The sequence below is a fragment of the Pelodiscus sinensis genome, unplaced genomic scaffold (assembly GCF_049634645.1).
Source record: "Pelodiscus sinensis isolate JC-2024 unplaced genomic scaffold, ASM4963464v1 ctg40, whole genome shotgun sequence".
Classification (NCBI taxonomy): domain Eukaryota; kingdom Metazoa; phylum Chordata; order Testudines; family Trionychidae; genus Pelodiscus; species Pelodiscus sinensis.
In genome coordinates, this window is record NW_027465932.1 from 765151 (window position 1) to 787331 (window position 22181).

A 22181-nucleotide genomic window follows, 5' to 3' on the forward strand; every position below is an offset into this window, starting at 1 on the left:
CTGTCTAGACCAGGGGTGGAGAGCCTCAGGCCTAAGGGCAGGATATGGCCCTCAGCTTGCCAGGATCCAGCACCCAAGACTCAGGTCTCTTCAACATGGTGCTCCAGTCCCCCACTGTCTCCCTGTGGAGCTAGAGCACATAAAATCTACTAGCCTGGGTCCCCCAGGTTCTGGTGTGTGAGGGAAATGTGGGGAGGGTCTGCTTCTCAGTTGGGGACACACTGAGGAGTTTTTTGCCCTTCTCACTTGTGTGCTGCCCAAGCCAAAAAAGTTTCCCCAGATATGATCTAGTCCATCCCTGATAAATGTCTGTCTAACCTGCTCTTCAATATCCCTAGGGATGGAGATTCCACAAGCTCCCTAGGCAATTTATTCCAGTGTTTAACCACCTGGCAGGTAGGATGCTTTTCCTAATGTCCAACCTATTTCTCACAGGCCACAGAGAGAAGCGAGCGTCTGGGTGCTGAACGATGGCCAGGTCAGGAGACACAATTGAGATGCCGGCCCTGGGCCGCCCCTTCCAGCTGGGGATGCTGTACGACTGCCGCAACGACGCCCTCATCCCAGGTACCTGTCAAGATGGAGGCACCAGCTCCACTTCGTGGTGCAGAGAAGGAGGCGTTTGGCGCCCATTTGTTTTTGGCACATTTACATTGGGATTTGAGCTGGGGGAGGAAATGGCACCAAAGCTGCAGGGGCAGAGCTGGCCCTTCCCATGACCTCGGGGCACTACGAAAAAAGGGAAACTGCCATCAGCTCTCCGGCCACGGCAGCATCTCTGCAGCACCCTGGCAACTCTGGCAGCCTAGAAAGGGGGCAGAGCTAGAGAGCTGGCTCCTCCCTCCCCCACTTCCTTTTAGGAGGGGGGAAGCCTCTTTGGAAAGGGCCCTCTCTGCACAGAGTTTTTTGGGGCTCACTGGGAGGTATTGGAAGGAATAGCTCCAGCTACACACACACCTCCTGGTGTCCCATGGAAACAGTAATTACCTGGAAAATCCTGGGCCAAGCTGTGCACAGCTCAGTGCAAACACTAGCTCTGTGTGTAGGGGCAACCCAAACCAGGGTGCCAGGGGGAAGGATGAATGGGAGAAAAATGCCACCAAACGATTCCAATGGCTTTATGTACATAACCCCCAGTTAGGTGGAGCCGGCAGCAACCAGGGCTGGGCTCAATATCTACAGTTGCATGTTCAACAGTGCAGCACAGAACCGGCTCCAGTCCCATAACTTGGGACAATTACAAACCATACCTGGGTACCTCTGAGAGACAATACTTAGAATCATGGAACCCCAGAGCTGACAGAGAGCTCAGGAGTTGTTGAATCCAGTCCCCTGCCCGAGGCAGGACCAACCCCAACTAAATCAACCCAGCCGGGGCTTTGTCAAGCTGAGACTTAAACACCTCTAGGGATGGAGATTCCACCCCCTCCCCAGGTAACCCATCCCAGTGCTTCCCCACCCTCCTAGTGAAATAGATTGTCCTAATATCCAACCTAGACCTCCCCCACCACAACTTGAGACCATTGCTCCTTGTTCTGCCATCTGCCACAACTGCATTCAGTACAAAGTGATTTGGATCCCATACCAGCCATGAGAGCATGGGACAGAAATCGAGGGCTTGGAGACTGGTGATGAGACTGGCTGGAGCCTGGGGAGGATTTTACAAATGCAAGACTGACAAAACAGAATATTTCCTAGACAGAGATGAGGAAGGATGGGAAAATGATGCAGGGTGAGAGAAAAATGAATGGCACAGATTTGCTCTCTCATAGAACAGGAACAAGGGGCCCTCAATGAAATTAAAAGGCAACTAATGTACACAAAGGAAATACAGCTTAAAGTGATGTGATGAGCATGAGGAAGTGTCTGCCCCCAGCCAGCTGAATCAGAGATGCGTAGGGCTGTTAAGGACTTGGAAAGGGCATCCAGTACTGCTACCTGTGCTAAGGAAGGAGCATATTCACCTGGACCATCTCTGGCAGGTGTTTCCTGAACTTCTTCAAAACCTCCAGTGACCGGGATCAGGACTGGCCTTACCAAAGGGCAAACTAAGGTGGCTGCCTCATGTGCCAGGCTGTGGAGGTTGGGGCAGAGGCTATAGGAGCCCGAATGCAGAAAATTGTGTCTGCTGCTGGTGCGTATGTATTCTCTCTGCTCTAGATGCACAGAGAAGGTGGAGTGCTGTGCCAGAGGAAGGAGGGCACAAGAGACGTAACAGGCAGGCAGGAGAAAAGGTGAGAGGCAATAACAGAAAGCAGCAGGAGCTGCAGGGAGAGAGAGGAGGAGGAGCCTCTTATGAACCTCTCTAGCACCCCCAGGAGCCTGGACTGATTAGCACCAGCTTCTCAGGGAGCTTGCTGTTTCCTGCTGCTTCCCTGAACCCACGTGAGGAGAACAGGGTGTCGACTGAAGTAGTAGGAGCCTGTTAGGACCTTAAGACGCTGATATCATCCCTCACTCGGGCCCTGCTGCCAGCCTGCTTATTTGTCCCCTTCAACTGAGTGCTGAGAGCCACTCTAGCTGGCACAGGACAGCTGTCATGAGGGAAAGAAGAAAAGGCCCCATCTGGGGCAGCATTCAGAAAAAGCAAGCAAGCAAAGGAAGCTTTTCTACCTAAGCAGGAAGGAGCTCTCCTGAGATACAGACACAAATGTCCACGGTGAGTCTTCCAGCCCCAGTGAGGATGTGAGTGGTGAGGAGATGCCTGATCTTCCAGGGTATGTCTACACTACCCCCCAGTTCAAACTAGGGGGGGGTAATGTAGTCATACGGAGTTGCAAATGAAGCCAGCGATTTGAATTTCCCGGGCTTCATTTGCATAAAGCCGGCCGGCGCCATTTTTAAATGCCGGCTAGTTCGGACCCCGTGCTGCACGGCTACACGCGGCACGGACTAGCTAGTTCGGATTAGGCTTCCTAATCCGAACTAGCTGTACGCCTCGTTCCACGTACAGCTAGTTCGGATTAGGAAGCCTAATCCGAACTAGCTAGTCCGTGCCGCCTGTAGCTGCGTGGCACGCAGTCCGAACTAGCCGGCATTTAATAATGGCACTGGCCGGCTTTATGCAAATGAAGCCCGGGAAATTCAAATCCCTGGCTTCATTTGCAACTCCGTATGACTACATTACCCCCCCTAGTTTGAACTAGGGGGGGTAGTGTAGACATACCCCCAGTGAGTCAGAGTGCAGGTGGCCTGGCAGCTACTGCAGCATCCATATCTCCATCTCAAATGGATGTAACCACGCACATTCCTGAAGAAAAGTGTAGATCAGAGAAGAGTGTGGTGGAAGCTCAAGGAACAGCTGCTGCTGAGTTTAGTTCCTTACGTCTCGATGATCCAGGACTGTGGACTCACTGAGCAGTAGCCTGAGGGACTTCCTTGTACTACATGGGCCAAAGCAAGTGAAAAACTTCATGTTCCCCAAAGACAATGAAAATAGAAGTTTCCATCCAACACATTACTGGTGTGAAATCCCCAATGGTGACAAAGTGGAGAGGCCACGGCTTATGTACTCAAAAACCCAGAATGCTGCATACTGTTTTTGTTGCAAACTCTTCCAGTCTGATGTTCTAGCCACATTGGGTTCTATGGGAGCAAAGGACTGGAAAAATCTGGCTAGAAATCTGGCATGCAAATCAACAGAGAGCATTCCATAGGTGGAAAGAGCTTGACATGAGACTAAGGTTAAAGACCTCCGTAGATGATCAGCATTAAGAGAAGACGGCATCAGAGTCTCTTTACTGGTAAAATCTTCTGAAAAGAATGCTTGCTACCAAAAACCTAGCACTGTGTGGCACTTCCGATCAGCTGCATGTGCCGAACAATGGAAACTTCCTTAAAATGTGGAGCCGATGGCTGAGTTTGATGCTGTACTCCAGGGGCATCTAAGAAGCGTCTCCACCCAAGCAATGTCCACACCCCACTACCTTGGAAAAACAATTCAAAATGAGATCACACAGTTACTGGCAATAAAGTCAAACAGAAGATTGTGGCAGATCTGAAGTCAGCAAGATATTACTCTGTTATTCTGGACTGCACACCTGACATCAGCCATACGGAAGAAATGACTTTAAGGGTGCATTTTGTAACAACAACAGAACCTAGCGAAAATGTCCCTGCAGTGGTGACTGTCGGAGAGCATTTTCTAGAATGTATTGACATTGATGATACCTCAGGCGCGAGTGTGACAAATGTGCTTCTTAAAAAGCTGGAAGATACAGGAATTGCGCTAGCAGACATGAGAGGGCAGGGCTACGATAAAGGTGCCAACATGAGAGGAAAGAGCAGGGGAGTGCAGACATGGATCCGAGAGTTAAACCCTCGAGCTTTTTTTGTCCCTTGCAGTTCTCATTCATTGAACTTGGTGGTCAGTGATGCAGCTTATGTACTCAAAAACCCTAGTGAGGCTATTGAATTTTTTAATGTAATTCAAAGCATCTATGTATTTTTCTCTGCATCAACTCGTCGCAGGCAAATGTTGAAGCAACATCTGGGAACATCCTCTCTGACACTGAAACCACTGAGTGCCACACGATGGGAAAGTCGAGTGGAAGTGACACAGCCTATCAAACTCCAAACTGGGAAGTTAGATGATGCCATAGTTGCCATTATGGAGGATAATGCTATGACAGGAACTGTTCATGGGAGAACAGAGGGAGAGGGAAATGGAATCACCAGAAACATACATAACTTCACATTTCTCTGTGGCTTGGTGCGGTGGCATGACATGCTGTTTGAAATCAATGTTGCAAGCAAGAGACTCCAAGGTGTTGACCTTGATTAATCCGGAGCAATAGAACAACTGGACAAAGCAAAGTCATACTTACAGTCTTACCGGTCAGATGAGGGATTTCAAACGGTTCTGAAGAGTGCACAGAAGTTGGCACAGGAACTTCACACTGAAGCTATTTTCCCACCCATTCGAGAATACAAGAGTCACCGAAGAAGAAGATGTTTTGATTACGAGGCATGGGATAATTCCATAAGAGACCCCAAACAACAATTCAAAGTTGAATCATTTAACAGATTGTGCAATACAGTCAGTTGAAGAACATTTTATGCATCCCAAAGAACACAGCAGGATGTTGTATGATGTTCCAAAACTCCTCACTATACCTGAAGAAGACCTACACCAGCAATGCAGGGCACTAGAGACAGTGTTGACACATGATGACATGCATGATATTGATGCAAGTGATTTAGGTGATGAACTGAAAGCCCTTTCAAGATACATGTCAGCAGGATCAACTCCCAAGGGTGTTCTGGAATACATGTGCAGAAAAAAGATGACCACCCTCTTTCCAAATGCTTTTGTTGCTCTGCGCATACTTCTAACACTTCCTGTAACCATTGCCAGTGGAGAACGCAGCTTCTCCAAGCTGAGGTTACTAAAAACAATCTGCGCTCCACAATGACACAGGAGAGGCTGGTCAACAGAGCATGAACTGGCCCAGGCTGTTGACCTTCAGGAAGCAGTTCAAATCTTTGCAACCAAGAAGGCACGGAGAGCACCACTTTGAATATTCGAACAGATAAAAATGCCAGTGTTCACTATGCAGACAAGCAAAGTTACATTTGCTGTTCAGGTGTTTGAAAGTTAAGTGTTACTTATAATGTTTGAACAAGGCATTTGAAGTTATTAGTTCTCCTTTACTGGGGTAGGCAGCAGAGCAGGACCGTGAGAGGAGTAGAACAGGAAGAAGGCAGAATTGAGATGTCTGTCTAACCTGCTCTTAAATATCTCCAGATACGGAGATTCCCCAAGCCAGCTTCTTAATCTGGTTACTTTGTAGTCCCCCTGCTCCTCCCCTGTTCAGCATACACAGAGTCAGTTGTTCACCCCCCTCTTTGTAACAGCTGCGACCTATGTGTGACTGTTCAGGACTCTCCTCCGTCGTCTTCTCTTTGGACTGACCGTTCCTGGTTTCTCACCTGTGTTCAAAGGTGACATTCTCTAAACCATTGATCAGTTTTGTTGCTCTCCTCTGGACTCTCCAATTTGTCCATATCTTTGCTGAACTGCGGCTGCCACAGATTCATGGGGACAACACTCCAGAACTGCTCTGTCAGGACTCAGGGCAGCCCCTCCTCACTCGGAGCTTGCTGTCACCAGCCAAGAACCTTCCCCAGCCTCAAACCTCCTGGGTCTCACCTCAGAGCACTCAGCATCCTTCTCTGCACTGCGCTTCCCGCAGCGCGTCTGCCCAGGCAGGGCCCCAGGGCATCCAGAGCCTGCGCCCCACTCTGCAGCCAGCAGGGACTCAGACAGCCTGTCAAACGGAGGGGTTGTTAGTCAACAGGGACACAGTAAAGTCCATCGGGAGTGGAGGGGAGAGGGGGAGAAGTCAAGAGCCCGGGCTCCAGCCATTGCCCTGAACCCCCAGCCAGCCAAGATTGATTTGGTTCCAGCAGCCTGGCCCCTGACACACCCATTGCTCCTCCTCCGGCCTGTGTTACCTGGTTGCATCTCCCCTGTGGCTCAGGTTACAAAGAGCAGTCGTTGTGAGGCATGTTAGCCATCAGGTAGTAGAGTAGTTGAGTAACAACATCAAATCTTAGTGGGTACACAACCTGGCCACACTCCCAGGGTGCCTCCTGACAACCCCTTGCTGTAGGGTACAAAGCAGAGCTGGTCGGAAGGGGAACCAGTTTAAAAACCAGCTCCGCACACAGAACGGCTGCCTGTCGCCCCATGCTGCTGCTTCTGATATAGAAGCAGCAGTGTGGGGTGGCAGCACCCCCTGTCCACAGGGATCCAAATTCCCCACAGACAGAGGATGCTCCCTGAAATGACACAGCAGCCCCTATCTATGGGGAGCTTGGACCCCTGCAGACAGAGGTTGCTTCATGGCAGTCTCCCCTTCCTCCCCCTTCCCCCTACACTGCTGCCTCTGACAGAGCTCCTGGTGAAGTCTAAGGTTGCCAGATACCTTCACAAAAAATCCTGACCATGGTGAGGTGTAGGGGTCCTGCCCCCATAGGGATCTCTCCCCCCCCCCGAGATGCCCCCTTCGTTCTGACCCACCAAGTCAGATAAGGATTGTTAGTGATTACGCCACGCTCCAAATAAGGTTCGCCAAAGGGAGTGAGGGGGACCTGGGCCCACCCTCTCTCCAGGTTCCAACCCAGGGTCCTAAGGTGGGTAAGGATCACTTCTCCCTCCCCTGCAACCTGGCTGGCAGGGCTGTCTGCCACAACTCACCAGCCCACAGGCAGACCTCCAACTGCCCGCCCTGGGTCTATTCCTCATTCCCTTTTCTGATATACCGGGTCGGCCTCTCCGCCTCCGATATACCGGGTTGGCCACTTCGTCTCTGCACCCAGTGCTGAGTCAAGACGCTGCACACCTACATCTCCAGGTACCAGCCCCGTACCCAGGCCTGCAGCGCCTTTTTGATGAGACCACTCTTTCTCTTCCTCTCAATCCCCCTTTGAATGGCCCCGGCGTCCTGGTGTCAGCCCCCGCTACCATGCATGCATCCGCAGCTCCTCAGCCCCGGTCAGCAGCCACCTCACCTCCCGTTGCGCTGGTAAGAGCCCTCCTTTCAGCTGGGCCCATCTGCCCAACGTCCTTCCTGGCAGTCCAGGGTTCCTCCACCCCGGAAAAAGCCCAGCATGTCATGGCATTTCATGAGGAGTAACGGTAGTTCGAACTAGGAAGCCTAGTTCGTGCCCCGTGTAGCCGCGCTGCACGGGGTTCGAACCAGCGGGGTTTTAAAAATGGCGGCTCCCTGCTTATGCAAATGAAGCCCGGGAAATTCAAATCCCGGGCTTCATTTGCAAGTGCGGTATGCCTACATTACCCTCCTAGTTCGAACTAGCGGGTTAGTGTAGACATACCCTGACACCATCAGCTCTACAACACCAGAGGTGGCATCAAAGCCTCAGGCTACACTGTAGGCTTCTTGCACAAAAAACCTTTTGCGCAAGTGTTTTTTTGCACTAAAACTTCTTGTGCAAGAGCACTTCCATACCTCAAAACACATTGCAAAAGCCATGTGCTTTTGTTCAAGAGAGTGTCCACACTGCTGCATGCTCTTGTGCAAGAAAGCTGTGATTGTCATTCACAGAATAGCCGTCAGAGCACTTGTGCTTTTTCCCATGCGTAAGAAATCCCTCTGGAATGTCCACACTTGCCTTTTTGCACAATAGCTGTAGTGCAAAAGGGAGTTATGCCTCTTAAAGGAGGTTTACCTATGGCAGGAAAAGCCCTCTGTTCTGACATTTTACTATTGATTTACTTGTGCAAAAGGTCATTTGAGGTGTCGATGCTCCACAGCTCGTTGTGCTAAAACAGCTGTTTTTGCCAAAACCCTTGCAGTGGTAGAAGTACCTGTAGTCTTGGATAGAGAAAAGAAAGCATACCGCAGCAGAGAGACTGGCACTGAACAAAGACTCAATTCTGGTGCAACACAAACTGCTAATGACTCAGATCACAGTGCTGAGATAGACACAATTGGTGCTATCACCTCATAGAATGATTCCTCTTAGGCCTGTTCCACAATTCATTACTGCGGAAGATCTCACAGTTGTATCAGTTACAGGAACACCACTTTTCAGTACCGATAGGACTCCACAGGCATCAAGACATAGCTTGTTGTCCACATTGGCCACATCCATACTACTAGTATTCAGTGATGATGAGGAAGTACATACCAACATGTACCCACATTGATATTCTTCACCCATAATGAACCAACAATGGCAACCATAGCAATGGCTACAGCCTCCTATCCTGCCAAATTGTCCATATTGTGACCCATGGGTGAACACAACAAAGGCAATAAGGACAGAGGACACAGCAGTTGGTATCGATGCTTAGACTGGACACTACAATAGACAGTTCCCCAGGTAAAGACAGCTCAACTACAGATGAGGAAGCCAACGGGCATGAGGGGGATGATCAAAACACCAGCTCTCCCTCTATGAACAGAACATCAAATTCTATGGCTGATACAATTATATCTCCACCTCCTACAACAAGTGAAGATTTCAGGTCTTTCCAAGAGCTGTTCAAGAGAGTAGTCAACACACTCGAGATTTCCCTCTGAGATGCCGGAAACGCAACACAAACTCATGGACATATTACATAATTTGCCACACATGAAACTAGTGCTCCTAATGAGTAAGGCCCTTATGGACCCAGCTAAAAACATCTGGAAATGCCAGCCACAATAACACTAACCAACAAGACATTAGATTGGAGGTACTATGTCACTCTCAAAGGAGCAGAATTTCTATTCTCCCTTCCACCCCCAAACTCCTTGGTGATGGATGCAGCCAACCACACGGGTAAACATTAAAATAAGCAAAATGACCCAACTGACAGAGACTGGAAGAGGCTGGATGTAATGGACAAAAAGGCATACTTATAAGCTAGCCTACATCTACAAATAGCAAATTACACCACACTATTAGCTAAGTACACACATCGCATTTTTGATCAGTTAGGAAAATTTAATGAATCCATACCAGATGACAGAATGGAGACATTCAAATACAATCTACAGAGTGGAGCACTAATCTCTAGGATAGCATTACAAGCTGTACCAGATACTGCAGTTAGGACTGCCAGATCTTTAGATTCCACAGTAGTCATGAGGAGGGCATCCTGACTCCAGCTTTCAGGATTCCTGAGAGATAAATCCATGGGTCCAAACTTAATGCATCCAAGGATATTGAGGGAGTTGGCAAATGTCATTGAGGAGACTTTGGACATTATCTTTGAAAAGTCGTGGAGATTAGGAGAGATCCTGGATGATTGGAAAAAGGCAAATATAATGTCCATCTTTAAAAAAGGGATGAACGATGATCCAGGCTGGTCAGTCTTACCTCAGTCCCTGGAAAAAACATGGAAGGGATCCTCAAGGAATCCATTTTGAGGCACTTGGAAGAGGGGAAAGTGATCAGGAATAGTCAGCATGGATTCACAAAGGGCAAGTCGTGCCTGACCAATCTGATTAGCTTCTATGATGAGGTAACTGGCTCTGTGGACATGGGAAAGTCAGTGGATGTGATATACCTTGACTTTAGCAAGGCTTTTGATATGGTCTCCCACAATAGTCTTGCCAGCAAGTTAAGGGAATGTGGATTGGATAAATGGATAGAAAGCTGGATAAATGGATAGTAAGATGGATAGAAAGCTGGCTAGAAGGCCAGGCCCAGCGGGTAGTGATCAATGGCTCAATGTAAGGATGGTGGTCAGTTTCTAGCGGAGTGCCCCAAGGTTCGGTTTTAGGACCGGTTTTGTTCAACATCTTTATTAAAGACAGGGATGAGGGAGTGGATTGCACCCTCAGCAAGTTTGCAGATGACACTAAGGGTATGTCTACACTACCACCCTAGTTCGAACTAGGGTGGTTAATGTAGGCAACCGAAGTTGCAAATGAAGCCCGGGATTTGAATCTCTCGGGCTTCATTTGCATCTTGCCGGGCGCCACCATTTTTAAATGCTCGCTAGTTCGGACTCTGTGCCCGCGGCTACACGTGGCATGGACTAGGTAGTTTGGATTAGGCTTCCTATTTGAACTACCGGTACACCTTGTTCCACGCGGGGCACGGAGTCCGAAATAGCGGGCATTTAAAAATGGCGGCGCCCGGCGAGATGCAAACGAAGCCCTGGAAATTCAAATCCCGGGCTTCATTTGCAACTTCGGTTGCCTACATTAACCACCCTAGTTTGAACTAGGGTGGTAGTGTAGACATACCCTAAGTTAGGGGGAGTGGTAGATATGCTGGAGGTCAGGGATAGGGTCCAGAGTGACTTAGACAAATTGGAGGATTGGGCCACAAGAAATCTGATGAGGTTCAACAAGGACAAGTATAGAGTCCTGCACTTGGGATGGAAGAATCTTAAGCATTGCTACAGGCTGGGGACTGACTGGCTAAGTAGTAGTTCTGCAGAAAAGGACCTGCAGATTACAGTGGGTAAGAAGCTGGATATGAGTCAACAGTGTGCCCTTGTAGCCAAGAAGGCTAATGGCGTATTAGGTTGCATTAGGAGGAGCATTGCCTGTAGATACAGAGATGTCATCATTCCCCTTTATTTGGATCTGGTGAGGCGACATCTAAAGTATTATGTCCAGTTCTGGGCCCCCCACTACAGAAAGGATATGGATGCATTGGAGAGGGCCCAGCGGAGGGCAACCAAAATGATTAGGGGGCTGAAGCATATGACCTACGAGGAGAGGCTGAGGGAATTGGGACTATTTAGTCTGCAGAAGAGACGAGTGAGGGTGGATCTGATAGCAGCCTTCAACTTCCTGAAGGGAGGTTCCAAAGAGGACGGAGAGAGGCTGTTCTCAGTGGTGACAGATGGCAGAACAAGGAGCAATGGGCTCAAGTTGCAGTGGGAGAGGTCCAGGAAAAACTATTTCCCTAGGAGGGTCGGGGAGCCCTGGGATGGGTACCTAGGAAAGTGGTGGAGTCTCCATCCCTAGAGGTGTTTAAGTCTCGGCTTGACAAAGCTCTGGCTGGGTTGGTTTAGTTGGGATTGTTCTGCCTAGAGCGGGGGGCTGGACTTGATGACCTTCTGAGGTCTCTTCCATCTTTATGATTTTATGAAGTGCAGTGAATGGTGGAGGACTTGCCTTCGATGGCATTAAACTTTTCACCAAATCCACAAATACATCCTTACAAATTCTAAAGGATTCACAAGCAACACTGAAGGTTTTGGGGATCCATGCCCCAGTTATGAAAAAGAGACAAGGCAGACCTTTTATGCAAACATACATATTCACAGCCTTCAATCAACATCAGCATCATTATGACAACGGATGCAGACAACCCACTGATCAATAATCAACTCAAAAGCCATCTATGTCTAGACAGACATTTTGAAGAGCTGGTCGAGGGTCAGACAATCCTGACATCACCAAGGCAGCAATTATAACCCTCCAAAACATTTGGCACCAGATTAACCGAATTTTACTCAGCTTGGAGTACCATCACCACCAACAGGTGGATGCTAGAAAACTTCAATACCAGTTACTGTATATTCTTTTCAGTTAGCTTGCCATCCCATCCCCCTTGCCCATCCCTCTTCAGGGGCTCCTCTCATGAGACATTGCTCCTACAAGAAGCAACATGCATCCTCATGCTAGGATCCATACAAGAGGTACCACAATAGCACCAGGGCAAGGAGCTCTACTCCTACTATTTCCTCCCCACAGAAAAATTGGGAGGATGGAGACCCATACTGGACCTCCAAAATCTACATCACTTTGTATGATACCAATGGTTCAACGTGGTGACCCTCTCCACAATTATCCCTGCCTTGAAGAAAGGAGCATGATTGTCCACCCTTCATCTCCAGAATGCATATTTTTATATATCAATCCATCCATCACATAGGTGTTTCCTGCACTTCAGGAGAAAAGACAAACATTTTCATTAAAGAAGCCTTTCGGACTTTCAACAGCCCCTCAAGTGTTCTTGAAGGTATTTACAGTCATAATCGTACACTTACAAAAGAGAGGGATTACTTTTTCCCCCTATATAGATGATTGCCTAGTAACAGGCATGACACAGAGCTGGACTTCACAGGCGGTCAATGCCGTCAGAGAGCTATTAAATGTTCTGGGGCTCCAGTTAAACATACCAACGTGCACACTCACTCTAACCCAAACACTAGAATTTATAGGGGCACAACTGGACTGCACAAAGGCCATTGCCTCCTTACTGACACATAGGTTTGCTGAAATACAACAACTGATTGTAATGGCACAGTCCAGCCTGATAGTAACAGCCAGACATTGCCTGCAAATTCTAGGCCACATGGTCACAGCAACATGTGTTGTACCATATGCACATCTCCATATGAAACCTCTACAGATATGGCTCCGCACGGTTTACAAGCCAGGCATACATCACATAAACAAACAAATCACCATCCCAAACAAGATAAAGGCATCACTAACTTAGTGAACCATAGACAACAACATAAGTGATGGAGTCCCATTCCAAAGAGCTTCCCAATCAGTAATGATCACTACACATGCCTCACTCATGGGTTGGGGAGTTTGCCTAGGTCAATGCATAATACAAGCACAATGGACCAAGCAGAACAAAGGGAAGCACATCAGCCTGTTCAAATTCAGGGCAGTAAGGCACACATGTGCACACTTCCTTCCCCTGTTTCAAAGCAGAACTGAATACATACTTACAGACAACTTAACTACAATGTACTACATCAACAGACAAGGAGGGGCTACATCATACAAACTGTGCCAGGAAGCAGTCCAACTGTGGGAGTGGTGCTTCTCAAGGAAGATGCATCTCATTGCCATTTGTCCTTGGCAAGGACAATACAATAGCAGATGCCCTAAGCAGACAGTTTCTTCAGAAACACGAGTGGGAAATAAACATCTCAATGCTGACCTCTTCCTTTTCAGAAAGCGGAGGTTCCCATCAATAGACCTCTTTGCCACGCAACACAACACTCGATGCCCATGGTACTGCTCCAGTACACACTCACTAGGAAATGCCTTCGCCATACATTGGAAAATACTCCTATCCTACGCATTCTCTCCATTCTCCCTGATATGAGTAATTCTCAAGGTCAAACAAGCGAAGGCTAAAATGATCCTTATAGCACTCAATTGGCCCAGACAACCGTGGTATGCATCCATCACATTGCTTCACACCAGTCCGGGTTCTGCTCACTCAATGCAATGGGCGGATCCACCATCCAGACATACAAACTCTCCATCTCCAAGTGTGGATGCTAGCTGGTTAAACAACATGGAACACACTCTCCTAGGCTGTGTCCAGACTCAGGGGGTTTTTCGAAAAAAGTAGCCTTTTTTCGAAAAAACTTCCCCTGCGTCCAGACTCAAGCCGCGTTCTTTCGAAATTAAATCAAAAGAACGCGGCTTTTCTTTCGATGGCGGTAAACCTCATTTCACGAGGAAGAACGCCTTCTTTCGAAAGTTCCTCTTTCGAAAGAAGGCATTCTTCAATGTTAATAGGGCTTCTTCAAAAGAGAGCATCCAGACTCACTGGATGCTTTCTTTCAAAAAAGCAAGCCGCTCTTTCGAAAGTTCCGCGTGCAGTCTAGACGCGCTCTTTCGAAAGAAGCCTGCAGTCTAGACATAGCCCTACAGAGAATGCAGAATGTTCTTAAGAAAACCTAAAGAACCTAAAAAACCTACAATGAGAAAAACATACTCACAAAAATGGAAACATTTCATGATGTGGTGTTTCACTCACAACTATGAACCACAACACATGTACTACAGTATTTGTTAAAACTACATGAGGCAGGCCTTCCCATGGGCTCCATATGATAAACCTCAGCACCATTTTGGCCCTCCACCCCCCACTACAATCACACTCAGCTTTTACCCACCCAGTGGTCAAAAGATTCCTACACAGCCTACAAAACATGCACTCACTAATCAAGGAGGGATAGTGCAGTGGTTTTAACATTGGCCTGCTAAACACAAAGGTTGTAAGTTCAATTATTGGAGAGGCCATTTAGGGATCTGAGGCAAAAATTTGTCAGGAATGGTACTTGGCCCTGCTGTGAAGGCAGGGGGCTGGACTTGATGACTTTTCAAGGTCCCTTCCGGTTCTAGGAGATAGGCAATCTCCATTAATTTAAATCCAACACCTGCATGGGACCTAAACTTAGTGCTCATGGGCAAACCCTTTAAGTTGTTAGTGACATGCTCATTGCTACACCTTTCAACGAAAGTGATGTTCATGGTTGCAATCATGTCTGCAAGGTGGACCCTCAATACACAACATTCCATAAAGGCAAAGTGGTTTTGTGAATATATCCAAGATTTACACCAAAAGTACTTACCTCATTCCATTTTAATGAACCAATACACTTATCTTTCTTCTACCTGAAATTGCATAAAGATAAAAAAGAGGAGGCTCTCCATACCTTGGATGTCTGCATGGCACTTTTTTTTTTACTTGCAATGTACAAAACCTTTTTGGAAATCTCCAATGATTGTTTATATCAATGACAGAAAGTTCACAAGAACTACCCATATCAAAGCCAAAATTATTGAAATGGGTATCGACCTGCATATGCTTAGCATATGACTTAACACAAAAGGATCCACCTCCCAATATAAGAACTGAGCTCCACAAGAGCCATAGTAGCCACAACCCCATTCCTAAGAGGTGTCTCAATAGAAAAAATATGCAAGGCTGAGACATGGGTGTCTATGCATACATTCACTCAGCATTATGCTATTCAGAAATTTGCGGAATCTGAGACAAAATTCTGTCAAACAATACTCTCAATTGCAGACTCATACATACCGAAGCTCTCGCCTCCTCACATGACCATTGCTTTAGAATCACCTAAGGTGGAGCACCATGGGGACCCTTGAAGAAGAAGGGAAGGTTACTCACCTGTGCAGTAACTGGAGTTTTTCGAGGTATCTGGGTCACAGAAGCAACTGAAGACAGTCAGATGCGCATGCAGAGTAGAGCACTCAGAATGCTCATACTAGCGCTCTGCATGTGCCACCGGCCAAGGACACTGCTAATACAAGTCTCTGACTGGCTCCCACAGGGACAACTTGAAGAACTCCAGTTACTGCACAGATGATGTCTTCCCTTCTCTTCCCACCACTATTGAATGTTCGGCAGCCCAAACCCTGCCCAAACTAGCAATAGAGTCCCTGCTAGAGTCTCAAGCCATGTTACTCAGAGGAGGAGTCTGGGGGAATGGACAATAGTGCCACTGGGAGGAGTGTTGGAGGCAGTAGCTTCCCTGCCAGGATTTAATATCTGAGGTCTGCTGGAAGCTGCAGCCCTTGGCTCTAGAGGCAGCTCTTAGCTTTGACAGAGTCTGAGCTGCCTGCAGCTTTGCCTTTGAGCAGGGAGTTTGTTAATGAAGGAGGGAGGCAGGTGATTGATAAGAACCAAAGGCTGGGCATGCCAGTCACTGACGGATCCTTAGATCATCATGGAAACATTGCCAGGTACTTCACAGAGAGGGAGGGGGAAGAGTAGCAATGAGGATTGTGCTGCTGGGATTGCATTTGTATCTGTGCTGTTAAAGTTCTACATGGTCTTGACAAAGGGGTAAATTGTGAGGTGGCAACATTTGCAGATTCTACAAAATTAGTCCAGAAAGATAAGTCCAAAGCTGACTGCAAAAAGTCACAAAGGAATCTCACAAAACCAGGTGATTGGGCAACACAGGGGCAGAAGAAATTCAGTGCTGAGAAATGCAAAGTGACGCATATGACAAAATAAAATTCCAACTACATGTACAAAATGATGGAAAAGGTCCAGAAAGGGCAACAGAAAAGATGAGGGGGGAGGAACACCTTCTATATGAGGAGAGATTAACAAGAACTTTTCAACTTGGAAAAGAAATAACCAAAGGGTGGGGGATACGTTAGAGGTCTAGACAATCATGCCTGGGGTGGGAAAATAGAATGAGGAAATGCTATTGACTCCTTCACTAACATAACACAAGACACTCACCCAATGAAATGCATCGCCAGCAGATTTAAAACAAATTGTTTCTTCACAGTCAAAAAAGTGGAACTCTTTGCCAGGGGATGGTGGAAAGGCCCAAACATAACAGGGCTCCAGTAAGCACATAATAAGTTAAAGGAGGATAGGTTCATCAGCAGCTACTAGCCAGAAATATAAAATCATAGAACACTAGGACTGGAAGGGACCTCGAGAGTCATCGAGTCCAGTCCCCTGCTCCCGTGGCACGACCAAATACTGTCTAGACCATCCCTGATAGACATTTATCTAACCTACTCTTCAATATCTGCAAAAATGGAGATTCCACAGCCTCCCTGGGCAATTTATTCCAGTGTTGGACCACCCTGACAGTTAGGAACTTCTTCCTAATGTCCAACCTAAACCTCCCTTGCTGCAGTTTAAGCCCATTGCTTCTTGTTCTATCCTTAGAGGCCAAGATGAACAAGTTTTCTCCCTCATCCTTATGACACCCTTTTAGATACCTGAAAATGGCTATCTTGTCCCCCCCTAATCTTCTCTTTTCTAAACTAAATAAACCCAATTCTTTCAGCCTTCCCTCATAGGTCATGTTCTCTAGACCTTTAATCATTCTCGTTGCTCTTCTCTGGACCCTCTCAAATTTCTCCACATCATTCTTGAAATGTGATGCCCAGAACTGGACACAATACTCCAACTGAGGCCTAACCAGCGCAGAGTAGAGCAGAAGAATGACTTCTAGTGTCTTGCTCACAACACACCTGTTAATGCCTCCCAGAATCATGTTTGCTTTATTTGCAACAGCATCACACTGCTGACTCATATTCAACTTGTGGTCCACTATAGTCCCTAGATCCCTTTTTGCCATACTCCTTCCTATGTCGCTTCCCATTCTATATGCATGAAACTGATTGTTCTTTCCTAGGTGGAGCACTTTGCATTTGTCTTTATTAAACTTCATCCTCTTTACCTCAGACCATTTCTCCAATTTGTCCAGATCATTTTGAATTATGAAACTATCTGCCAGAGCAGTTGCAACCCTTCCCAGCTTGGTATCATCTGCAAACTTAATAAGCGTACTTTCTATGCCAATATCTAAATCGTTGATGAAGATATTGAACAGATCCGGTCCCAGAACAGACCCCTGCAGAACCCCACTTGTTATACCTTTCCAGCAGGATTAAGAACCACTAATAACTACTCTCTGAGTACAAGTATCAGAGGGGTAGCCATGTTTGTCTGAATCTGCAAAAGCAGCGAGGAGTCCTGTGGCATTTTAGGGTATGGCTACACTGCCACACTAGTTCAAACTAGGGTGGCTAATGTAGTCATTCAAACTTGCAAATGAAGCCCAGGATTTAAATATCCCGGGCTTCATTTGCATGTTCCCACGCCGCCATTTTGAAATGCCCAGTAGTTTGAACTACCTGCCCGCGGCTACATGCAGCACAGGCTAGGTATTTCGAACTAAAGATCCCAATTCGAACTACCGTTACTCCTCATTGCAGGAGGAGTAACAGTAATTCCAATTAGGATCTTTAGTTCGAACTACCTAGGGTCGTGGTGTATGCAGCTGCGGGCAGGTAGTTCGAACTACTGGGCATTTAGAAATGGCGGTGCCCGGGAACGTGCAAATGAAGCCTGGGATATTTTAATCCCAGGCTTCATTTGCAAGTTTGAATGACTACATTAGCCACCCTAGTTCAAACTAGGGTGGCTAGTATAGCCATACTCTAATAGACTAACTGAAGTGTTGAAGCATAAGCTTTCACGGGCAAAGACCCACTTCGTCAGATGCATTTGTATTTACCTAGTTTATTGATAAGAATATCATGCGAGACCATATCAAATGCCTTACTAAAGTCTAGGTATACCACATCCACCGCTTCTCCCTTAGCCACAAGACTCGTTATCCTATCAAAGAAAGCTATCAGATTGGTTTGACATGATTTGTTCTTTACAAATCCATGCCGGCTGTTCCCTATCACCTTGGCACCTTCCAGGTGTTTATAGATGATTTCCTTAATTACTTGCTCCATTATCTTCCCTGGCTCAGAAGTTAAACTAACTGGTCTGTAGTTTCCTGGGTTGTTCTTATTTCCCTTTTTATAAATGGGCACTAGATTGGCTCTTTTCCATTCTTCTAGAATGGGCAGGGATGGCACGTCTTACTTCTGTGTGCCTGCAGCAACAGAGGTTAAACGGGGTGGGGGATCATTTGATGGTTGCCTCTTCTGTTGGTGCCTTCTGGAGCACATGGCATTGGCCACACTGGGCAGACAGGACAGTGGGCTAGGAGAGCCATTGGTCTGACCCAGGCTAGATATTCTTATGTTTATACAAAGTCCAAATATCTCTCCCCCTGCTGTAACCCACTAGACCCCACTCTCCTGCCAGAGATGAGCTAGAGCCCAACAGTCCTGGGGGGTCTGTCTCTCCACTCCTGTCAACTCACTGCTGCCAAAAATGACTTTCCCAGTGCCTTAGTCACCCTAGAAAGAGGTGATGTGTGTGGGGGGAGAGGGGAAGGAAGAATGGATTCAGTCCCCCCCCCCCAGTTTGCATCTTGGCTTGTACTGAGCATGCTCCGTGACACTGAGGAAGCCTCTGTTTTCAGTCTGCCCCCCCCCCATGCTCTCACTCTATTTCCCTCCATCAGTGCATGCACAGGTGAAACCTCTCCTCCCCTTCCAAATCTGAAATTGTGGAAGCGAGGGGTGGGAAGAGGTGGGGTGGGGGTGGGGCCTCAGAGTGGAGAGAGGGTTGTTGTGGACTTTGCACTCCCTCGGGACGTCCCTGCCAGGCTGTTTCACAGGGACGTGCTGGGTGCATTCCCAGCCAGTGACAAAGAGGGTCTGGGTAGCAACCTCCAGTCAGGAGGCCTCATCTGTCCAGGGCTCCGCAGGCTCAGGCAGATAAAGGGCTAGCAGTGGGCTTGGCAAGGAACATTGCAGGGTCTTCTTTGTGCAAAGCCAGAACATGGAGATTGTAACAATGAAAGAAACGTGTGGGAAGGGATAGAAAACCTCAGGCCCAAGGTTTAAGTCAATCTCCAGGAGACCAGTGAGACCTTCACAAGGGCAGATTGTCCCAGAGTAGAGCAGGGCTTCTTGTGTCCTGTGAAGGATCATGTGCTGGCCACTCTCAGAGAGAGATCACTGAGATAGACGGACCACAGACCATGTCAAAAATGGCAATTCTGAGCTGCCTAAATTGAAGAACAGGGTGTTTCTAATGGACGGGGCATTTCAGCCATAAGTGTAGCACTTGCTCCCTGAAACAGTGAACCCCAGCATGGGGAGTGAACTCAATCACTGCAGAGAGGGCTTCGTTCAAAAGAAATCACACAGGATCACATCTTCCAAAGTCCTGTAAGAAGGCAAGTGTAAGAGGAGGTTGTTAGCCATGTCGTTCAGTCTTCAGTAGACACGTTTGTGTGCTACCAGACCAGTTCACATGGTTTCCCTCGCTCATTACTTATCAGACTCAGAAATGACGCACAGTTAAATCCTGCATAGATACTGTGGGCTGGGTGGCCTGTCAGCTACGTTACCATGTGCTTCTCTTTGACATTGTAGGGATCACACTGTGGGACCTGGAAGAGCTTCGCAAGGATGTAAACAGAAAACCACAACCCAGGGCTGAATTTGAGGTCATCGCATCTGACACCATTGAGGACAAAGCCAGCGCCCTCAATGTCTCGGCATCACTCAAGGCCAGCTTCTTGGGGGGCATGGTTGAAGTAAGCGGATCTGCCAAATACTTAAATGACACCAAAACATCCAAACAACAGGCCCGAGTCACTCTCCAGTACTCAGCCACAACAAGGTTTGAGCACTTAACCATGAGCCATTTAGGAGTAGGGAATGTCTCTTATCCTACTGTGTTTGAGCAAGGCACGGCCACCCACGTGGTCACGGCTGTGCTGTATGGCGCCCAGGCATTCTTCGTGTTCGATCGAGAAGTTTCTTCTTCTAAGAAAGTGAAAGAGATCGAGGGATCGCTCCAGATTGCAATTAAAAAGTTACCCAAGATTTCCGTAGAAGGGGCAGGGTCTGTCAAATTGGATGAAAAAGACAAATTAAATGCTGACAAATTTAACTGCAAGTTTCATGGTGATTTTGCTCTTGAGAAAAATCCAACTAATTTCCAAGATGCCATGACCATTTATTCCACCCTCCCAGCGCGGCTGGGTAAGAACGGGGAGAAGGCCGTAGCCATGAGAGTCTGGCTGTACCCGCTGACCAAGCTGGATTCCAGAGCTGCTCGGCTGGTGCGTGAGATCAGCTTAACACTGATTTCTGATGTTCAAACAGCCCTGGAGCATCTGAAAGAACTGGACATGCAATGCAACGACATGGTAAAGAACCCTATTGCCACACACTTCCCTGAAATCCAGAAGAAAATCCAGCTGTTCAGAGATCTGTGCCTGCAACACAGACAGACTTTCCAGAAAGAGCTGGCAGGACTCTTACCGTCCATCCGTGGAGGAGGAGAAGAGGAAGGGGCCCTGGTGGACATTCTGTCACGCAGAAACCTGTCACCCTTTAACACTCAGAAACTCAATGAATTCCTGGATACAAAGGAGCGAGAGATGAATTATGTGAATTCCTATCTCAGTGCCCTCAAGAATATAGAAGTGATGCCCTCCCAGAGTGAGCGAGAGAAAATAATGCTGGACCCTGGGCTTGACTTTGTCGTTTCTTTTACATTTACCTCCTTACACGAGGAGGAGCCATATTTAGCAGATTTGCATCTCTGGCTTCACACCCAGTCTACGAAGGACACTGAGGATCCTGCACCAACCAGTTCTGCCAGTGAGAATCCAAAATCCAAAGCCTGGTTTGAGGACAAGGAAATATATAAAAGAGCTCGAAAAGCTGCAAAGTGCTTTTCAGATTTTGCCCGTGTCAATGAATCTAACAGGAAGACCCGGTTCATTGTGGCCTCTGTTGCAGACAAGGCCAATCCAGGTGCTTCCATTTACCTGTATGAGGATGGAGAGTCAGTCAGCACCAACTTCCAGCCTCCATCAAAGCCTCTTCCTCTCCTGATTGGTGGAGTCCGACATGACCGTGTGCAGCTCACGCTGAAACCGGCAGCCTATGGCAGGGCTGAGATATGCGGCTACCAGGCAGAGTACAGAATAGTTGGGCAGGAGAACTGGGTGGCTGTGAATGTCAGTAACACACAAGAGACACTCACAGTAACAGGGCTCCGTCCAAACACCCAGTACCAGTTCCAATACGCGGCCGTGAGCAAACCAGGGCTCAGCGAGAGCAGCGACGTGAGCGACACTGTAAAGACGCTTCCTCTTACCAGCCCTCCTGGGAAACCTGAAGCTACGGCTGTAGAATCATCTTCAGTTGCCCTGGCCTGGGAGAGTCCATGTGCCATTGGAGATGGAGTCAGTATAAGCGAGTACAAGGTGGAATACAGAGAGGAGGCTGAAGAAGACAAATGGCTGGAGCAAAGGACGGGAAAGAGAATTGAGTCCTGCACCATTGATGGACTGACACCTGGGACACCCTACAGATTCCGGGTGTCGGCCGTGTGTGCGGACAGGGCTGTGAGTGACCCCAGTGAGGAGAGCTGGATCTCAACAGTAAAGAAAGGTAAATATTTACATAAACCTGCATGTTCTTCCTTCCCCTACAGCCCTCTAGTGCCTGGAGCTGCTCAATCAGGTAAGAGATTCCTTACCAAGGGAATGAATCTAAATCATCTGGGTGTATAAT

The 22181-nt window shown here is 47.7% G+C and overlaps 1 protein-coding gene across 1 annotated transcript; it reads left to right on the forward strand.

Annotated features, from left to right (window-relative positions):
• Positions 1–438: 438 nt before the first annotated feature.
• On the forward strand, positions 439–22181 carry LOC112544207 (verrucotoxin subunit beta-like). The gene is made up of 2 exons (XM_075916911.1): positions 439–567; positions 20022–22181. The coding sequence occupies exons 1-2, from the start codon at positions 471–473 to the stop codon at positions 22178–22180; spliced, it is 2256 nt and encodes a 751-aa protein (XP_075773026.1). The 5' UTR covers positions 439–470; the 3' UTR covers position 22181.